General features: G+C 39.6%; 1 protein-coding gene across 3 annotated transcripts; it reads left to right on the forward strand.

The window, feature by feature from the left end:
• Positions 1–2,928: 2,928 nt before the first annotated feature.
• Positions 2,929–18,010, forward strand: LOC101734178 (transcription factor ETV6-like). Of its 3 annotated transcripts, XM_031896787.1 has the most exons (7): positions 2,937–3,310; positions 9,800–9,920; positions 10,672–10,836; positions 11,042–11,167; positions 13,474–13,605; positions 16,240–16,404; positions 17,720–18,010. In XM_031896787.1, exons 1-7 carry the CDS (start codon positions 3,269–3,271, stop codon positions 17,725–17,727), a joined length of 759 nt encoding a protein of 252 aa, XP_031752647.1. In that variant the 5' UTR covers positions 2,937–3,268; the 3' UTR covers positions 17,728–18,010. The 3 variants fall into 3 exon arrangements, with proteins under 3 accessions (XP_031752646.1, XP_031752648.1, XP_031752647.1); XM_031896786.1 differs by lacking the exon at positions 17,720–18,010 and having other exon boundaries at positions 2,929–3,310; positions 16,240–17,137; XM_031896788.1 differs by lacking the exons at positions 13,474–13,605; positions 17,720–18,010 and having other exon boundaries at positions 2,930–3,310; positions 16,240–17,137.
• The last annotated feature ends 2,445 nt before the right edge of the window (positions 18,011–20,455 follow it).

The following is a 20,455-nucleotide window of genomic DNA, read 5'->3' on the forward strand; positions in this document are numbered from 1 at the left end:
TGTTAGCTAACTTATTAAGCAACATCACTGTAAAAATCCGCCCTACAAAGCCACTGCCAGCTTTGTTGTTTTCCTATTTGTTGTAATGTAACCATGATTTTCACAGTGATCTAGTTTTATTCAAAAATTTCACATTGCTTTATTGTAGACAATTAGACCGCATTGTAGACTTGTTTTGTGCACTTCGGGAGGGGGGTGTCCCTTGGGGATGCATGGCCAATGAACATTCCATTAACCATAGATTTGCAAATAAATTCACTGCAGCATTGGCCAATGAGAACTCCATTAACCCCAGAATTGCCAGTAAGATTACTGCAGAAATGGCAATGAGAATTCCATTAACCCTAGACATGCCATTAACATCACTGCAGAAATTACCAATGAGCATCCCATTAACCCATAATGTTGCCCTCACAGTCATGGTGTTCCACATTGCCATAATTAAATATCCAGTTTGCTTTATGCTGTGGTGTGCCATCCTAGAAGTTGATTCGAATAAGGGAATGAGGGGCCTGCCATCTCTGTAGGATGCTTCTGCTAAAAGTTATCCCAGATGAAAGTGTGCTAGTGGGCCCCCTATCCTGGTCCCTTTAGCCCATTTATTAAAATAGCCATGGGGGTGCAGTTCAGCTCCTTCTTGCCCCACGCAAATATGGCCTACATGTCATATGACACCTGTTGGTGCACTACACAAACACTGGAAGGCTTGTGTAAGGTGTGGCATTTATGCATAAGTTAATGTTTTTATTAACTATGGTAGGACTGGTTTTCTGTGAAGTAGATTTATCACTGTGCTTGGTTATAAAGAGATACATTCATTTATCCGCAACAGTTATGAGAGAGGGCTCATTTATGCTTATATAGCAACAATTTCTAACTTAAATGGGATAGGGATATATAACTGTTTACCTCTTTAGTGAAACCCATTTGGGTTTAATTGCCCACTAATGGCCACATGTGAAAAAGCATTCATGGCAGGTCATTATGTATTTATGTATCTATATGTAACCCCATTTTGGCTGTAAAACAGACAAGACCAAGAATGGCTATAGAGCATGGAGTACACTTGACTGTAACACACAGGATGGGCCTATTTGGAAAGGTCAAGGGGGAGGTAGTGTAATTACAACTCACTTATGCTGTGTATCGACCAGTAACAACGGAAATAAGCTATAGGGATTGTTAACCCTATAGGCCCCTACATATATTTTTATTAAGATAGCACTACTTATGTATGTAGCACTATACAGCAGTTTGGTAGCATTTTTATATCCTGGCAACTAGAAAAAAAAATCACTATTTACTGGTACAGAGATTAAATCAAGTTTCACCAAATTTGGACGCTACTGGGTGATTATAGGCTGGCTGAGTTATCTGGGGTGGGCAGAGATGCTCAGGACACTGGATTAGACACCACTGAGTGGCTTTAGGCAGGTCTATTATTACTGTAGAAACGCTGGGTATACTAGATTATATGCCATTGATTAGCTATAGAGTGATTCACCCCACTGTCCCATTTGAACCCCGGTGGGTGCTAATTGGTGCTTAGATGCCTCTGAGTGGCTATGATTAATCCTAATCACTTTTTGCCAATTTTTGCAGGATACCCTGATGGCTGGATTTACACATAGGAGCAACTGATGCCGGTGTGTTATACCTTACGTGACCAGCAATTTTAAGGAGCTTGAGCTTAACCGGTATTTTTAATCATATTATTCTGGGTAAACACAATTTTTCTTTTTGCTTTTTTGCTGACAATTGTTAATAAAGGTTTTAAAACTGGAATTCTCTTAGGAATCTGATGTAATAGAAGGGGAGGTGCAATATTAATGGGGCAACCTTTTTTCTTCCCACTTTTTTTTAGGCAAGAAACAGACAGCAAAAAAATGCCCTTTAAGAGCTGAATTTCCTTTTTTAAAACCCAAAATTTGGCTCTGATAATGCACAAAGCCCAATAGTGCTCTCTCCACTAGTAATGCAGCCCCCTCTGGACCCATTCTAAAATTGAAGTTGTAAGCACGGAGCAGGAGAGAGGGGGCAGCATTGAGGCAAAATAGGCCCTGGTATTTCAAGTACACAGAGGTCCAAACAGCCCATGCCCCCAGTCTGTGGCATTTTATTTCAGCACCTTTGCCCCCTCTTTGCCAGAATCCACTGATTGCCGGTGCAGAGTAGACTGAGGAGAACCTTGCTAATGCACAATGGACACCTAGGACAGGCTGCAGACAGGCAGGATTGGTTTGGCCAATAAGAGGCTGAAAGCATCACAGCCAAAGCTACTAGTGATCAGTTTTGTAACTTCCACTTTTCATGTGACTAGAAGACTATGGTCGGTACCACTACTTTATTGCGTTTGGGTACCCTTTGAGTACAATAATTATAATTAGCGGATAGGGACAATGTTATATGGCAGAGATTATATATATTTATTTATCCTTTCATTTCTTTGCCCATGAAACACATTATTTCATACTGTTTAGTCACAGGGCACCCCAAACCCAGGCATGAGACTTCACCTTCAGACAGCAGATAGGAGACATTAGACTGCAGGCAGCTCAGCAGATAATCTTTTATCTGAGGTACATGTTTTTATACATAAGCATGTTGTTAGTAATGTAGCACCAACATTACAATTTGTCCTACATGTATCACATACTGCAATTCAGACCACCATTAGTAGGATTTTTAGAATATATGACCCTCATAAGAAAAAAATACTATAGAAAGAAAACTCCATTTATTCACCTGTTATAAGAATGTGACTATAATGCATCACAACATGTAACAGAAAAGCTCCATATAAGAGTCCCATAGACTAATACAGGTTAAAACAAATCATTTTTACTCCATTATATATAATATAAATCATTTTCCTCCAGAGTTAAATTTCACTGCGTCTACTCCAGTATTTTTTCCTTGTTTCTGTTTCCTTCTTCAGTCGACTTACTATTGGTTTCACTTTCTACTGACTCTGTCCTTTTACGGAGACTCATGGCAGGATTGGGAAACGTTTGCTTTCATTTCTAGAATTACGACTCATTTTATTTAGGCAGACCTTGCTTAGGACAGATTTTTTGACTTGGTCAGCAGTTTGTGTATGGTTTCTTATATGATATGGGAAAAAGGTTCAAAATTGGGCAGCAGATCCTTAATGATCTTCAGAAAAGGGAGTGTATACTAGCCCTAGCTGTGGTTTGACTTTTCACTTTAGGCTTGCCTAGCCCACTCCTCAAGTACAGGTGAGGGACAGCTAAGGATTTGTTTGGATATGTCAGAAAATGGAAACACTCAATCATTTTATGGGAATAAGGTAAGTCATAGTTTATGTTCTATGCTTGTTAAGGAACATGACCCCTGTTTAATTTGCTGTTAAAGTTTCAGTTTCTCATATGACATGAATCGTATATGCTAGTAAGATAATTGGAACTAAATGAATCATAATGACTTCATAGGAAAGATTTCCAACTGCTATCCAAAAAAAGCCATATAACATCTGGAGTGACTAAATGCTGTCAGCTGTGAAATAATAGAAAGCTGTCAAAGAACATGAGGCTAAAGACCACCATAGTACCTAGAGTGTATGTATTTATACATTAGGTTTTTACTTCATATTTACATGGGTGACTGTTTGCAGTGCACTCCAGCTCTTTACACATAAACTGTACATTGTTAGTTCATACTGTACAGAAGATCACAGTGAGCTTTAGGGTATGACAGGGGTGTGCATATTTGTACAGCTGTGTGTGTGGGAATGCAACAATTTAGATTCACTGGTGAACTGGACAAATAAATGACAATGAATTAGTACTGATAAAAGCATTACATAAGTGAACAAATGCATGCATGTAAATGATATTCTCCTCCAAATACATGTATAGGAGGGGGGTTATTGTAGATAACATAATGTACAATACTATTGAGCACTAGTTAGTATCTGGGAAAGCAAGAATTGAATTCAAGACAAACAAACAAGGTAATAGATAAAATAGTGACTGCCCTTTTGAAATCCCCAGCAACATAATTATCTAGAATGTAACAGATTAGCAGTCCAGACAGTTCTGCATAATTCTATAAACTAAGATAATCCATTATCTGTCAGTTCATGTTACACGGAATACAATAGCAAAAAAAAAATACCCTTTTGGAGCCCAAATCAGCATTAAGCAGATGACCACGTGGCTGATGATATGACAGAAATGGAACTCAAACATTTTTGTTCTATTTCGTTATTGAGATCTCAGCAAACTTTTTCCTCATGCTAGAAAGGAAAAACTCATGTTAACAGCAACATAGGAAATAATAATACAGGTATAGGACCCATTATCCAGAATGCTCGGGACCAAGGGTATTCCGGATAAGGGGTCTTTCCGTAATTTGGATCTCAATACCTTAAGTCTAATAAAAAATCAATAAAACATTAATTAAACCCAATAGGATTGTTTTGCATCCAATAAGGATTAATTATATCTTAGTTGGGATCAATTACAAGGTTCTGTTTTATTTCTACATAGAAAAAGGAAATCAGTTTTAAAATTCTGAATTATTTGATTAAAATGGAGTCTATGGGAGACGGGCATTCCGTAATTCGGATCTTTCTGGATAACGGGTTTCCGGATAAGGGGTCCGATACCTGTACCTATATTACAAAAAAAGAACTTTAATCCTATGGTTTCAATGTACATAATACTGTATACTTGAACTGCTAGCAGAAATATGAATAGTTAGATTATTAAAATAATATTAGAATTAAATATCCCATAGGTGCCATTGTATCCTGTTTCCCAATACTAGCCACATAAGCTGCATGCTATTATGGCCTTGAATTTTGAAGTATTTTTTCAAGGAGGTAACATATTAGATATTTTTCCAGGTCACAAGTATCTATTGCTCTTATTTTTCAAATGCATATATAACCCCTTTGGTGTTGCAAGTTGCAAAGTCCCTAAGTGTTATTATTAGGCTTGAAGGTTCAGTGGTTGGTACTGTTATAATACATTGCAGATGTGAAATTATTGAGTGCCATGTGGGTTTCCTTGGATTTCTTTCACAATCACACACACAGGCAAATTGTCTCCTGATGAAAAACTGGGCTGGGTCTGATAAGAGTGAAAAAAAGAAAAGTGCTGTATAACATGTTGGGTAGCTATTAATAAATGGTAATGATAAATGCTAACCACTAAAAAGTTTTCCAAATCACTGGAAGAAAATACATTCTAAATCTAAAAATTTTTTTGCAATTGTAATATGTACTGTGTCAGGACAAAATGTATTCTGTGAAAACAGAAACATGGTCTGTAAATACAATGCATAGATGCAGAATCCATTGTATACTGTGACATTATGGCCATTGTAGTAATAGACTGTGGATGGCAGAAGTGTGGAGGAATCGATGTGCAGGATTTGTCAGAGCCTTTATGTTCAGCCTCAGTGGTATCTGTGAAGAAGGATCCTGGTATAAGGTAGTTAGAATTAGTTGAAAGGGAAATAACTAGCAAGAACTATCAAGAAAGTAATAGTTTGTAGCTGTCTGTATTATTAAAACAGAAAAAAACTGCTTTATAAATGGTAAGTCGCCACCACCCTCTTCTGTTATCATTAACCGCACTCCACCCTTCTAGATATAACACTCCAGAACCTGATAAGACACAAACTTGGGTAATGCCCTGTTTTAGTACCCATCTGATGTATGCTTCTATTACTCTTATCTGTTCAATTCTAATTCTTGTGTAAGGCTTGTTGATTTCATTCTGGAGTATCCTGGTGCTACTTTTATGCACGGGGCAAGGTAAAGAAGGGGGAGCAATTTATAAATTAATACCCTAGGCCAGTGCTGTCCAACGTATTACATACAGTGGGATAATTATATATCATACAGCATGTTGGAGGGCCAGATTCAATTAAAATATGTTGTCATATAGTGAAGTCTATGAAGCCTCTGGGCAGGCTGGGGGGCCATAAAAACCCAGCCTGCAGGCCTCCGGTTGGACAGCCCTGCCATAGACTACCATCTAGTAGCCTTCCTCCTCACTCCTGAACCATATAATAGTGGACTTTCAGTACTGCCCCATTGGAATATCTGTTCATACAAAGCAAAGTAGCGCAAATCTGTAAGCAATAATCAAGTTCCAACAGGCGCTATCACACATGTAGATATCCACTACTCAGAGCATGATGACATGCCAGATTGCTTTGAAGAAGGTATCAATATGGTGCTTACCAACCTTGCTGCAACACTTATTTTAAATTTCAGTTGGCACATTTCACGGCTTTGGGTGTGACTGGCAAACAAGTTCTAACAGTTGCAAACCATTTATTTACTTGGTATAACCCATTCACCCATTCATACTGTTTTATTAATTCAGCATTCTTGTTAGATTTATATCCAGTTCTATTAAAGGAGAAGGGCTAAGTCACTTGGGGGTGCCAAAATGTTAGGCACCCCCAATGACTTAAATTGCTTACCTTGTACCCCGGGCTGGTGCCCCTGTTAGGAGAAAACCGCACCAGCCCGGGGTAGCTGTAGCGACTGTGTCCTGTTCCTTCTCCTGTCTTCACGCGCTTGTGCATGCGCAGTAGAGTGAAAAGCTGAACTTAAACAAAAAAGTCAGCATTTTCATCTATGGCGCATACGGCCCAGGGATTCCGAAGAGAGAAGGAAGAGGAGACCATGCTTGCAGCTACCCCAGGCAGGTGCAGTTTTCTCCTAACAGGGGCACCAGCCGGGGTAAAAGGTAAGTGATTAAAGTCACTTGGGGTGCCTAACATTTTGGCACCCCCAAGTGACTTAGCCTTTCCTTTTCCTTTTATACAGGTTTTAGAATGAAAAGGCATATATTAATGTGTCATAGAGTAACAGTTCAAAATTTCATGTTTTTCTCGGGTCACCTTACTAGATTGCCAGTAGATCGTTACATGTCAGCTCACTGACAGGACCACAAATCTCGCTTCTGGGGGGACTTTTTTCCATAAAAACCCAGCCTGCAGGCCTCCGGTTGGACAGCCCTGCCATAGACTACCATCTAGTAGCCTTCCTCCTCACTCCTGAACCATATAATAGTGGACTTTCAGTACTGCCCCATTGGAATATCTGTTCATACAAAGCAAAGTAGCGCAAATCTGTAAGCAATAATCAAGTTCCAACAGGCTCTATCCCACATGTAGATATCCACTACTCAGAGCATGATGACATGCCAGATTGCTTTGAAGAAGGCATCAATATGGTGCTTACCAACCTTGCTGCAACACTTATTTTAAATTTCAGTTGGCACATTTCACGGCTTTGGGTGTGACTGGCAAACAAGTTCTAACAGTTGCAAACCATTTATTTACTTGGTATAACCCATTCACCCATTCATACTGTTTTATTAATTCAGCATTCTTGTTAGATTTATATCCAGTTCTATTAAAGGAGAAGGGCTAAGTCACCTGGGGGTGCCAAAATGTTAGGCACCCCCAATGACTTAAATTGCTTACCTTGTACCCCGGGCTGGTGCCCCTGTTAGGAGAAAACCGCACCAGCCCGGGGTAGCTGGAGCGACTGTGTCCTGTTCCTTCTCCTGTCTTCACGCGCTTGTGCATGCGCAGTAGAGTGAAAAGCCGAACTTAAACAAAAAAGTCAGCATTTTCATCTACGGCGCATACGGCCCAGGGATTCCGAAGAGAGAAGGAAGAGGAGACCATGCTTGCAGCTACCCCAGGCAGGTGCAGTTTTCTCCTAACAGGGGCACCAGCCGGGGTAAAAGGTAAGTGATTAAAGTCATCTGTGATGGGGTATATATACAATACCAAAGTCCTCAGCGCTCTAGAGAAGATGTGCTTTCCAATCTTGTGTGAACCATATATCAAATCGTGTATGTGACGAAACTTTCCTGCAGCTCCGCTTCAGATCAACCCCTTTGACTGGGTCCCAAAGACAAATTCAGCAATGCATACAGCCGGAGCGCATATGTAGAGAAAAAATATATACAATAGTGCAACAAAGTATATGTAGAGTGAATCCTTCTCCCCAAAAGGTAACAAAACGATGTAACAGATAGGAAAAGAGGAAAAGTTGTGCTCGTTTACTTTACATTCACACCCAAGTGTAGTGCCGCAAACTGCTTACCAGATGGCAGTGTAGATATGGCAGATAAATGTAGCGTATCCAATAATGGCATATAGCTAGGCAGATAAAACCGGCATTCTTGATGAAATTCGCAACTGTATCCACGTGTAAAATCAATCCGATGGGTCAAATTGTAGAATGTCGCTGTATCCTCAGTGAGGCACAAAAAGGGGGAAACAGCAACTGGTGCAATATTATTTATTATAAAAACTCATATAAAAGAATAAAACTTACAAAGTTGCGATGTAACACAAGCTCTAAGTATAGCCCAACGCGTTTCGTGTACTTTAGCGGTACACTTCCTCAGGAGCAGGAAGTGTACCGCTAAAGTACACGAAACGCGTTGGGCTATACTTAGAGCTTGTGTTACATCGCAACTTTGTAAGTTTTATTCTTTTATATGAGTTTTTATAATAAATAATATTGCACCAGTTGCTGTTTCCCCCTTTTTGTGCCTCACTGAGGATACAGCGACGTTCTACAATTTGACCCATCGGATTGATTTTACACGTGGATACAGTTGCGAATTTCATCAAGAATGCCGGTTTTATCTGCCTAGCTATATGCCATTATTGGATACGCTACATTTATCTGCCATATCTACACTGCCATCTGGTAAGCAGTTTGCGGCACTACACTTGGGTGTGAATGTAAAGTAAACGAGCACAACTTTTCCTCTTTTCCTATCTGTTACATTGTTTTGTTACCTTTTGGGGAGAAGGATTCACTCTACATATACTTTGTTGCACTATTGTATATATTTTTTCTCTACATATGCGCTCCGGCTGTATGCATTGCTGAAGTGATTAAAGTCACTTGGGGTGCCTAACATTTTGGCACCCCCAAGTGACTTAAGGTGGCCATACACGAGGCGATTTCGCTCGTTGTGCGATGAATGATTATATCGACAAACGATCGTATGGCGATCGAGTTCCCATACGATATGCCATCCACGGGCAACGATAATTCGGGAAAGATTTTGTTGCATCATTATCGTAAGATACCTACGATCGTACATCTACGTACGATCGATGTCGTTGCTGGCAATCGTGACATGCGCAGAGAACAATCGTTGAAAGACAAATGTCTGACACTCACACCAACTGGCAGATTTTATCGTTAAACGACAAAAATTTTTAAACCTGGCCGATCGATTTTGGGGACGATAATGTCGGCTCGTTTAGTGGGCCGACGATCGTTCGTACACCACCAACTATACAATAACTTAACGATAGCATCGGATCGTTCGGGAATCGGTCGTTTGTAAGTAAAAAATCGGTCCGTGTATGGCCACCTTTAGCCTTTCCTTCTCCTTTTATACAGGTTTTAGAATGAAAAGGCATATATTAATGTGCAATAGAGTAACAGTTCAAAATTTCATGTTTTTCTCGGGTCACCTTACCAGATTGCCAGTAGATCGTTACATGTCAGCTCACTGACAGGACCACAAATCTCACTTCTGGGGGGACTTTTTTCATTCCCAACAAAATGCAGAGTGTGAGCATAACAAAGATCTTATGTATGCTCTACTTTACCAGAGAGAAGAAGTTAGTGTTTTTTTAGTAGTATTTCTATGTTTCCACACAATGATGACTACATTAAGTATAAAACCTGCTATAATGAATACATCATATGACTATGTTTACAATAATTATTGTTATCATTCCATTGAGCATTCTCTTGTTGATATTCCAGGCAAGGCTGGAAGCCAGTTTGTCAGGTACTGTTCCACTACTAGATGGGTCGAGTTACAGTCTGACAGAGACAGATTTTTCTATTATTGAAGACGTGATTTCTAAGGTGCCGGGAAGTCTCAGTAAGTAATTAGTGGGTAGAATGAAAGCAGGAATCTCTGTCAACTTGAACACAACGTGTGCAGATTAGACCCAATCATACATACATAAATAATTTATTAATGTGAAGTTGAGAAACCTCTACTTATTTGAATTGTTGAAAATCAGGGGTGTTTTGGGCTATGGCCCCTGGTTCTAGTAAAAGCAAATATTCTGTACAAATTAGTGTTTTGTGGAAAATGTTTTTCAGCACAATAATTCCACCATGAACAAAGCAAAGTACAGTTGGTGAGAAAAGAAGACCTTGACTAGCCTAAACCTCAGTCCAACTCACATGTGACAAATTAGTACACCAATTAAGAGTTGGTCCTACACCCAATCAGTGTGTCACAAAAGCTGCTTCAGTGTGGCATAGGGTACAGAATCGTTCATGCTAATACCACTCTTTAATGCCTTCTGTGAAGCCAAAAACAGGGGTTCAAATATTTACTCATGCTAGTGGTTGCCGAACAAGATAATGTTTCTTTAGCTGATTTTTCCAAACAAATCTTGTACACTTTCCCTATAGTAAAATAATCTTCTGCTACTGCAGTGGCAAAAGTACTACATATTTACCTACCCTTCCTTTACCTACCCGAAGATCCAGATTATGGTTGAAGGTTATTGCAGTTTAACAATGGAAGTTTGGTAATCTCTTATTTATAGTGACTAGAGTTTACATTGAATTGTAGTAGCTGAAATACACACTGTTTAATGTTACTTTGTGGATTTCAGGAATACATCCATCCCTGTGGAGTAAAGATGACGTTATTCAGTGGCTTAGATGGGCAGAGAAGGAATGCTCATTGAGGAGGACTGATGATAAAAAGTTTGTAATGAATGGAAGAGCACTATGCATTCTTACTAAGGAGGACTTTAAGAAGCGGTCTCCTAGCTCAGGTCAATCATCAATGTATTTATTTACCTTTGAACTATGTATATTGATGGCTACCATATATATATATATATATATGTGTGTGTATAAAACTACCAGTCATTTCAAATGTATCTGCTCTGTTACTTGTGCACTATGGAAACTCTGTCTGTTGTTTGGTGCTGAAGAAGGTGCAGGACACCTCTAACTTTAACCTCTAACTTTTTTTAGGTGATGTTCTGTATGAATTACTAAGACACATTAAGACTCATAGAAAAGCACTAGTAAACCATCCTTTCATCAGCAAATCAATAAGAAAAATGAATTATCTACAATTACATAGCTGCGCCAAAAGAGGTGAGTTGTTGCATTCTGTTCATTTAGAAGCTAGAGATTGAATTGTTAGTGAGATAGAATGAGCAGCATTATGGTTTTGAGGCGTTCCCATAGGTTGTCTTTGCGCACCACCAGTGTTCTAATTCTGGCACTTATCCATGGAATAGCATTAAAATCCCAGCAAGTTTAGAAGAAATATGGCTGGAGCTGCTGATTTGTCGTAGAGCTATCCTAGGTATTGCTATAAGTTTTAACCTGAGTGCCCTTTCTTGTAATTGTAAGGTTTTTATAAATATACTGTAATGTCACATATCAAAATATCCCACAGTGCCATTTTGTATAGTATTACTGGTTTCTATAACGATGTAATATTTGTCCATTATAAAATATACTTTGTGGTGCAAAATGTATAGTATATCACATATGGAAAATAATTGTAAGCAGTTCCAAAAATGATAGCCTAGAATCGTAGATGAATTCAGCATTCTACACAGTTACCTGCAAACATGGATACATTGCTTTCAGTGGCCTCCTGCAAGTCATTAACAAACAGAATAAATACAATTGTAAGACCCAATACAGAACCATAGGTCCCTACATAAACCCCTGTAAGTTATAAAAGGCACAAGAGTGCAGTAAGACCTGTGTAATGTTTTCATGCTCGAAATGTCGGGTTCATATGTACTCCCTTTCCCATATGATTCTCCACTAGGCATATATGATTCTTGCCCACAGTGAGTAAGTCTCTCTTGGATTTGAATAAATACTTGCTCAATTCGAGCCTGGCCCTAAAGTTCCCCCTGGGCCTGACTTGAATCATTCAGATTCACTCAGGATATTAACCAGACAGCTTAATCTGAGGTATACATTAATACAGAGTAATAAATAATAGCTCATACATCCTGAAAGTTCGTGAGGAAGTGAGGGAACAAAGTCAAATATAAAATGTTGCCATTTAACCTACATGGGGCTGATCCCATGGCATCCAATCATCATCCTTATTTTAGTTTAGCATAACTGTGTCTCTCTCTCCATCTTTAGGAAAGGCTTAAGTGTCTCACTGTCTCAGCACAATAGCTCAAAAAAGGTATCTCTCTGTTAAAAGAAATCTTCTACATAAGCACAGTGTCCTAAACGGTATTTGTGTAGTTGGTGTTTCTGAGACTATTTGTGAATTTCTTAACCTCACTCTAGGAATACTTGTGACAGGAGACAACAGATACATTCTGTGTTCTGTATAAACATTCTCAGACCCAAGCAAATAGAATGGCCTTTAACCATGAAGTCATTGGAATACCTGAGACAAGAGACATCGGATGCATTCCTTGTTCTGCGTAAACATTCTAATACCCAAGCAAATAGAATAGCCTTTGGTCTTGATTTCAAAATCATCCTACAATTACAGTTGTTCTGTGCCTGTGAGGGTCGGCGGGCCACCAAATGGACAGCACTGTTGTAGATAATAAACCTGGCTCAATCCCTTTTTAAATAGCAGCACAGGAGCTATTTTGGGGACAGGCTGTTTTACAGCACGTCTGGGCCTTTTCATATGTTCTTGCATATGGCACTGTCTTTTTTTATGAGCAGGCTATGCTGTAGAATGGTAAATTGTGGGTTGAAAAATAATTTGACCAGAACAACCCTAAATCGCTCCAGCTTCTCCTGCCTGACGATTTATATTTCCGTTCCAGCCCCATCATTAACGGGAGTATTGCAAGCATGTGTGTATTAGCGGGTGCTACTTTGTCGCTACTGGGGCTTGGACACTTTAGATTGGCGTTGAGGTTGGTACATGCAGCATCCACCTACGATGCGCCACTGGGACAGTTGGTTATCCCGAATATATATGACCCACAGGTGTAGGATAACTATCACTAGTGGACAGCATAAACATAGCAGTGCTATTAATTGATAATAGCTAGTATATAAGTGTTTAGAGCATAAATCTAAAACACCAATATCTACACTCACAGCAACCAATAAGATGCTTGCTTCGAACAAGTGACCAGTGAATGCTAGATGATAATTGGTTGGTATTCGTGATTAGACCTGTAGCAAACTTTGCACTTCTTATTAAATAACCCCTTAAAGTGCTGCTCCTATTAGAATATATTGATGACTACTTCTCTCTGTATATAATCCTTCAGCCAGTCTCTATCAACATAATAGTACAACCAAAACCAACAGACCTACGTTTAGGAAGCAAATGTTTTTAATGGAATTGTATCAAAACCTTTGGCAAAATCTAGGTACAGTTCACTGTAATTTTGCTCATAGGGATACAGAGATCACATAATTAACCCTTTCCTGAACCACTATATTTTCAGGTGTGCATGCTCCAAGCCCAGGGCACATGCAGGGGAATCCATTGTTGGGGGTCTTAACACCACCCAGCGCTAAAGCTACAGATAGAAGGAATGCAGATTTACTGGAGAAAAAGACACAAACTGAGTGGCACAGTGAGTTCATTTGATCAACTCCATAGAGTTATTTAACACTGCACATGACCATGCCTTTCCCTTTAAATATACTAAAGGAGAATTAGGAGGGATCATTTACATCCACACATGCAGTAAGCAAAGTGTAATTTCAAGCGTAGTGGCCATTTTCCCCATAATGCAGTCGTTGTGGACACAAGCAGGCATTGCACCTGTAAAACAGCCTGTCCCCAAAATAGCTCCTGTGCTCCTATTTAAAAAGGGATTGAGCCAGGTTTATTATCTACAACAGAGTTGTGCTGTGTCTGACATAATTGTGTTCGATTTGCCAAAATAGACGCAACAGCACGTGCTAGCCTGTATGTTATAGCCATGTCAATATCCATATTAGAAAACTGTCTAGGAAAGATTGTATATAGATTGTAAGCTCTACGGGGCAGGGACCTCCTTCATCTTGTGTTTCTGACTCTTATTGCAACTGCACTTTGTATTTATTGTATTTATTGTTGTACTTTGTATTTATCCATTATCTTTAACCCCCCTGTCTGTATTAATGAATTCTACTGTACAGTGCTGCGTACATAAGTAGCGCTTTATAAATAAAGATATACATACATACATAAAAGATTCTTCTTTATATATTTTTACCTGAAACCTGATGTGTAATATATATATAATGTCTATAGTCAAACAAGATGCTGCTTGGGCTTGGGCCAGATAGGTGAACTAGTCACCCAGCATGTGTATCTAGCCCTGGTTAGGCAATAGCTTTATCATAAAAAAGTTCTTCAGGGTGGCAATCTGTGACTTTTTCTTACCTTAATTGTTGGGGGTGGGGTTTTGTTTAAGTAATATACAGTGGTGTGAAAAACTATTTGCCCCCTTCCTGATTTCTTATTCTTTTGCATGTTTGTCACACAAAATGTTTCTGATCATCAAACACATTTAACTATTAGTCAAAGATAACACAAGTAAACACAAAATGCAGTTTTTAAATGAGGGTTTTTATTATTTAGGGAGAAAAAAAATCCAAACCTACATGGCCCTGTGTGAAAAAGTAATTGCCCCCTGAACCTAATAACTGGTTGGGCCACCCTTAGCAGCAATAACTGCAATCAAGCGTTTGCGATAACTTGCAACGAGTCTTTTATAGCGCTCTGGAGGAATTTTGGCCCACTCATCTTTGCAGAATTGTTGTAATTCGGCTTTATTTGAGGGTTTTCTAGCATGAACCGCCTTTTTAAGGTCATGCCACAACATCTCAATAGGATTTAGGTCAGGACTTTGACTAGGCCGCTCCAAAGTCTTCATTTAGTTTTTCTTCAGCCATTCAGAGGTGGATTTGCTGGTGTGTTTTGGGTCATTGTCCTGCTGCAGCACCCAAGATCGCTTCAGCTTGAGTTGACGAACAGATGGCCGGACATTCTCCTTCAGGATTTTTTGGTAGACAGTAGAATTCATGGTTCCATCTATCACAGCAAGCCTTCCAGGTCCTGAAGCAGCAAAACAACCCCAGACCATCACACTACCACCACCATATTTTACTGTCGGTATGATGTTCTTTTTCTGAAATACTGTGTTACTTTTACGCCAGATGTAACGGGACACGCACCTTCCAAAAAGTTCAACTTTTGTCTTGTCGGTCCACAAGGTATTTTCTCAAAAGTCTTGGCAATCATTGAGATGTTTTTTAGCAAAATTGAGACGAGCCATAATGTTCTTTTTGCTTAAAAGTGGTTTGCGCCTTGGAAATCTGCCATGCAGGCCGTTTTTGCCCAGTCTCTTTCTTATGGTGGAGTCGTGAACACTGACCTTAATTGAGGCAAGTGAGGCCTGCAGTTCTTTAGATGTTGTCCTGGGGTCTTTTGTGGCCTCTCGGATGAGTTGTCTCTGCACTCTTGGGGTAAATTTGGTCGGCCGGCCACTCCTGTTCCATGTTTTTGCCATTTGTGGATAATGGCTCTCACTGTGGTTCGCTGGAGTCCCAAAGCTTTAGAAATGGCTTTATAACCTTTACCAGACTGATAGATCTCAATTACTTTTGTTCTCATTTGTTCCTGAATTTCTTTGGATCTTGGCATGATGTCTAACTTTTGAGGTGCTTTTGGTCTACTTCTCTGTGTCAGGTAGCTCCTATTTAAGTGATTTCTTGATTGAAACAGGTGTGGCAGTAATCAGGCCTGGGGGTGACTACAGAAATTGATATTGAAATTGAAAATTGAAATTGATAAACCACAGTTAAGTTATTTTTAACAAGGGGGGCAATCACTTTTTCACACAGGGCCATGTAGATTTGGAGTTTTTTTTCTCCCTTAATAACGTAAACCTTCATTTAAAAACTGCATTTTGTGTTCAATTATGTTATCTTTGACAAATAGTTAACGGTTTTTGATGAGCAGAAACATTTAAGTGTGACAAACATGCAAAAGAATAAGAAATCAGGAAGGGGGCAAATAGTTTTTCACACCACTGTATAATATCCCCAGTCACTTATTGCGGAAAAATGTTTCAATATGTCTGCCCAACTGTGGAGACAATGTAGTGATAGACAATTTTATCAGTTCGTAATGAAATTTGCTCATGTATGACCAGCTTGAAATTCTAGAACTGATTTCTTATACCACTGACATAAGTAATTGCTTTTGTTGCACGCAGCTACAGACATTATAACAAGCCACACGAGTAAATGCCAGCATCTTTCTGTAGAGAAGACTGATGCTCAGGAGGGACCTCTAAACCTGTCTCATAAATTGGAGAGATTGCCTGATTTGGAGAACAGAAATGATTACTTGGCAGCACATGTGGAGAAACCCAGGACAGGTAAATGTATTTTTAAATGTGCCAGTAAAGTGCAGCAAATCTCAGGGAAATACCTTCATGGGCACTGCCCAGGAGAGGTTCTTCCAAAAGTCTGAGTGAGTTTGTTGCCAAACATAGGAAGCAATGTTCACCTAAACAGGTTTAGTTCTGTCTCCCCTTCAGATGAACTTTAATTTGTAACTCCTAGCAACTACTGACTTATTCCATATAGTGCAAGGTAGACACTAAAAGCAAATATCTGGTTATTTTGAGTGCATTTTAGGCAAACATCCTGTTAAAATTGGCCGTGCTGGTGTTTCCATGTGATTCTAAGAATTGTAAAGGAATTTAGGACATACACAACCACACTTATGCAGTTTGGCAGCTATGTTTATAAATCAGTGCTCTGATTTTAACAGGAATAGACAAGGGATGAACCAAATCAGGGATTCAGTTGGGAATAGCTGAAACCAAATCTTGCAAGAAATACTGAGATCTCTGGGACTTTACAGAGTTCAAGTTGCAGCAATGCACATTTTTTATAAGTATGGCAGCAGCACTGCTACTGAGCTCTAACACCCCACTAAATAGAACTATTTTGACTTTTCGAACATTCTGTTTGGCACATTCATCATTAATTTCCTAGCTATCAGGATAATTTTCCTATCAGAAACATTTTTACTAAATTAACTTCAAACTGTTAAGAATCTTACAGGATTCCTCCATCCAAACATTCATTTAGGGCTCTGGCACACGGGGGAGATTAGTCGCCCGCGAACAGGGAGTTAAATCGCGGGCGACTAATCTCCCCCGTGTGCCAGAGCCCTTACTGCAGCGAGAAAGAAAAGTTAACCATTACCATTAGAGAATAGTGATATGAGCGAAATTCTTGGCATGGATTCGCAGAGAATTCCCACATTTCACCATTCACAAACAAATCAGCCACCAAAATTCTCTGCAACTTGCGTGTGTCAATAAAATGGCGCACATGGCAAAAAAGTAAAGTTGAAGTGAAATGGGACAGATTCACTCATCGCTATTAGGGAAGGATTAGTTTGTTAATGAGAATAACCACTGCAGTCTCGGCTCACTAAACACGGAACAGTGCTCTGAACCAAGACTAATGGACACACAGTCCTCCCTTTTCTTCATCTGCCTTTTGTATTCAACATGTCTGCACTGAAGAGTACAGCTCATACTTATATTTAATGTACAGAGTTTGGTTATTTGTTACATTGCCTGATGAATATTGAGCATTGTACTCCGAATGCTGAAAAAGTAAAGGGTTCGTGTCCCAATAACTACCGTAACCTTTCAGTGTACTTATTTTTTTCAGGAATTTAAAGATTTCACACTGTACAGCTCTCATTGGTCACTGCTTAGAGCATGGTGAGGCAGAAGTCTTTTCTAATGAACTGTTACCTAACACCACATACAAGTCATGCAGCCTAAATTTTCCAGAAATCAGCCTTCCATTTCTAGCAAAAACATGACGTGTGTACTAATAAATTGTCTGAATCAGCTTTTTCTGTGCGTATGGTCTGGAGCCTAAAGCACACTAAGGGGCACATTCATCAAAATACGAGTTTGAATCCCGAATTGGGAAAAATTCGGATTAGATACGATAATTTCTGATGATCGCAAATATCACGAAAATGCTTACGAAAAAATCGGAATAGTCACAGTAAAATCGTATTGGTGATCTGAAAGTCACAAAATTTTCGTATCGAATGATCGTAAACGGTGGGAAAAACTTTCTGACTTTGATCCTTCTGTGCATGTTTTTGGAAGCCTCCCATAGGGCTCAATGGCACTCTGCAGCTCCAACCTGGCCCAAGGAAAGTCTCCCATAGGGCTCAATGGCACTCTGCAGCTCCAACCTGGCCCAAGGAAAGTCTCCCATAGGGCTCAATGGCACTCTGCAGCTCCAACCTGGCCCAAGGAAAGTCTCCCATAGGGCTCAATGGCACTCTGCAGCTCCAACCCGGCCCAAGGAAAGTCTCCCATAGGGCTCAATGGCACTCTGCAGCTCCAACCCGGCCCAAGGAAAGTCTCCCATAGGGCTCAATGGCACTCTGCAGCTCCAACCTGGCCCAAGGAAAGTCTCCCATAGGACTCAATGGCACTCTGCAGCTCCAACCCGGCCCAAGGAAAGTCTCCCATAGGGCTCAATGGCACTCTGCAGCTCCAACCTGGCCCAAGGAAAGTCTCCCATAGGGCTCAATGGCACTCTGCAGCTCCAACCCGGCCCAAGGAAAGTCTCCCATAGGGCTCAATGGCACTCTGCAGCTCCAACCCGGCCCAAGGAAAGTCTCCCATAGGGCTCAATGGCACTCTGCAGCTCCAACCCGGCCCAAGGAAAGTCTCCCATAGGGCTCAATGGCACTCTGCAGCTCCAACCTGGCCCAAGGAAAGTCTCCCATAGGGCTCAATGGCACTCTGCAGCTCCAACCCGGCCCAAGGAAAGTCTCCCATAGGGCTCAATGGCACTCTGCAGCTCCAACCCGGCCCAAGGAAAGTCTCCCATAGGGCTCAATGGCACTCTGCAGCTCCAACCTGGCCCAAGGAAAGTCACGATACCGAAGCTTGAATGAATCCGAAACTTTAGTACTCGGCGCGACAATATGATTTTGTCGCACAAATTTTATCGCAAAGTACGAAAAAGTTGTGCAAGGTACGAAAAAGTCACAGAAAATATACACAGTACGACCAAATACAAGTTTATTTTATTTCGGACCAGTCGTACTTTAATAAATGTGCCCCTAAAAGTTATTTGCTGTACTGGCAGCTTGGAACCGAAGAGTTATAAGAAGAAGAATGGATTTTTTTGTGGGAGAAGGGGCCTTATAGTCACACTTTATGCAGAGCTTTTTCTCAAGATCTTTTTACAAAATTAAAGGCACTCTGGCCAATCAAGGATTGGACATGTTCCATTAGGAATACAGGAGTTAGCAGGAATCTTATTAAGTGGTTACTGAACCTCTATATAGCAGTGGATATGTTCCTTAAATCAAACATGGTTAACATTACATGGCCTGTGCCTTAACTTTATGAATTCCTAATGCAATGTGAAATGTATCATGAAATATCACTATCACAGGTATTGGAATATATTAAAGATCCTAAAATCCTATTCAAAAAAACATTTTTTTATTTTTGAGATATGTTGTTTTCTCTGTAATAATAAAACAGTAGCTTGTACTTCATGTTAAACAAGTGGCATGAATCCATATTGGTGAAAAATAATCCTACTGGGTTTATTTAATGTTTAAATGTATTTAATTAGCCAAATTATGGGGCCGCAGATTGCAGAAAGACACCTTATTCTGCATAACAGATCCCATACCTGTCTCTGAATTCCTGTGTACAATATAAATATAAATATAGACGATTCTTTAATAAAGTTTATAATGAAACAAAATTGTCACTGACTAATAGATATTAGTTATTAAAATGAATAATGTCATTGTTCATTTACTGTTTATTTAATGTTAATTTAGTATTTATCTACCCTGTTACTATCATCTCTCTATCTGTCTATGTATCTTTCTACCAAAGCAGCACTTCACATGACAATAGCATTGCATTCCTCAAATGACTAATGGTATAAGATAAATGGTAGCTAAATAGTAAATTGACTCTATACTGAAAGTTGTTAGAACAAAATTTTGTAAAATCAAGAAAGACAATTTTTCTTTGTAAACAAATAGGTATATAACCGCACAGCCTCTTATTCAGGCTTGATGCATCAATCCTCACAAGGCACACCGTGAGCCCGTCAATACAATCCAAATATAGAGGAGAGCACCATAAAGCAGAAAAACGCTATTTATTTCAGACCATAGTATACAACATGTTTCGGGCAATGTGACGCCCTTTATCAAGTGACTTGTATAGGTATAGGACCTGTTATCCAGAATGCTTGAATAATAAGGGATCTTTCCGTAATTTGGATCTCCATAACTTAAGTCTGCTAAAAATCATTTAAATATTGAATAAACCCAATAGGGTTGTTTTGCTTCCAATAAGTATTAATGAAATCTTAGTTGGGATCAAGTACAAGGTACTGTTT

The sequence above is a fragment of the Xenopus tropicalis genome, chromosome 2 (genome assembly GCF_000004195.4).
Source record: "Xenopus tropicalis strain Nigerian chromosome 2, UCB_Xtro_10.0, whole genome shotgun sequence".
NCBI lineage: Eukaryota > Metazoa > Chordata > Amphibia > Anura > Pipidae > Xenopus > Xenopus tropicalis.

Excerpts from the sequence above, each read along its gene's own strand:
- LOC101734178 (XM_031896786.1), top strand. The coding sequence starts at position 3,269 with ATGTCAGAAAATGGAAACACTCAATCATTTTATGGGAATAAG. Across the intron at positions 3,311-9,799 it reads AATCATTTTATGGGAATAAG|GCAAGGCTGGAAGCCAGTTT; the intron begins GTAAGTCATAGT and ends TTGATATTCCAG. Across the intron at positions 13,606-16,239 it reads GACACAAACTGAGTGGCACA|CTACAGACATTATAACAAGC; the intron begins GTGAGTTCATTT and ends TGTTGCACGCAG.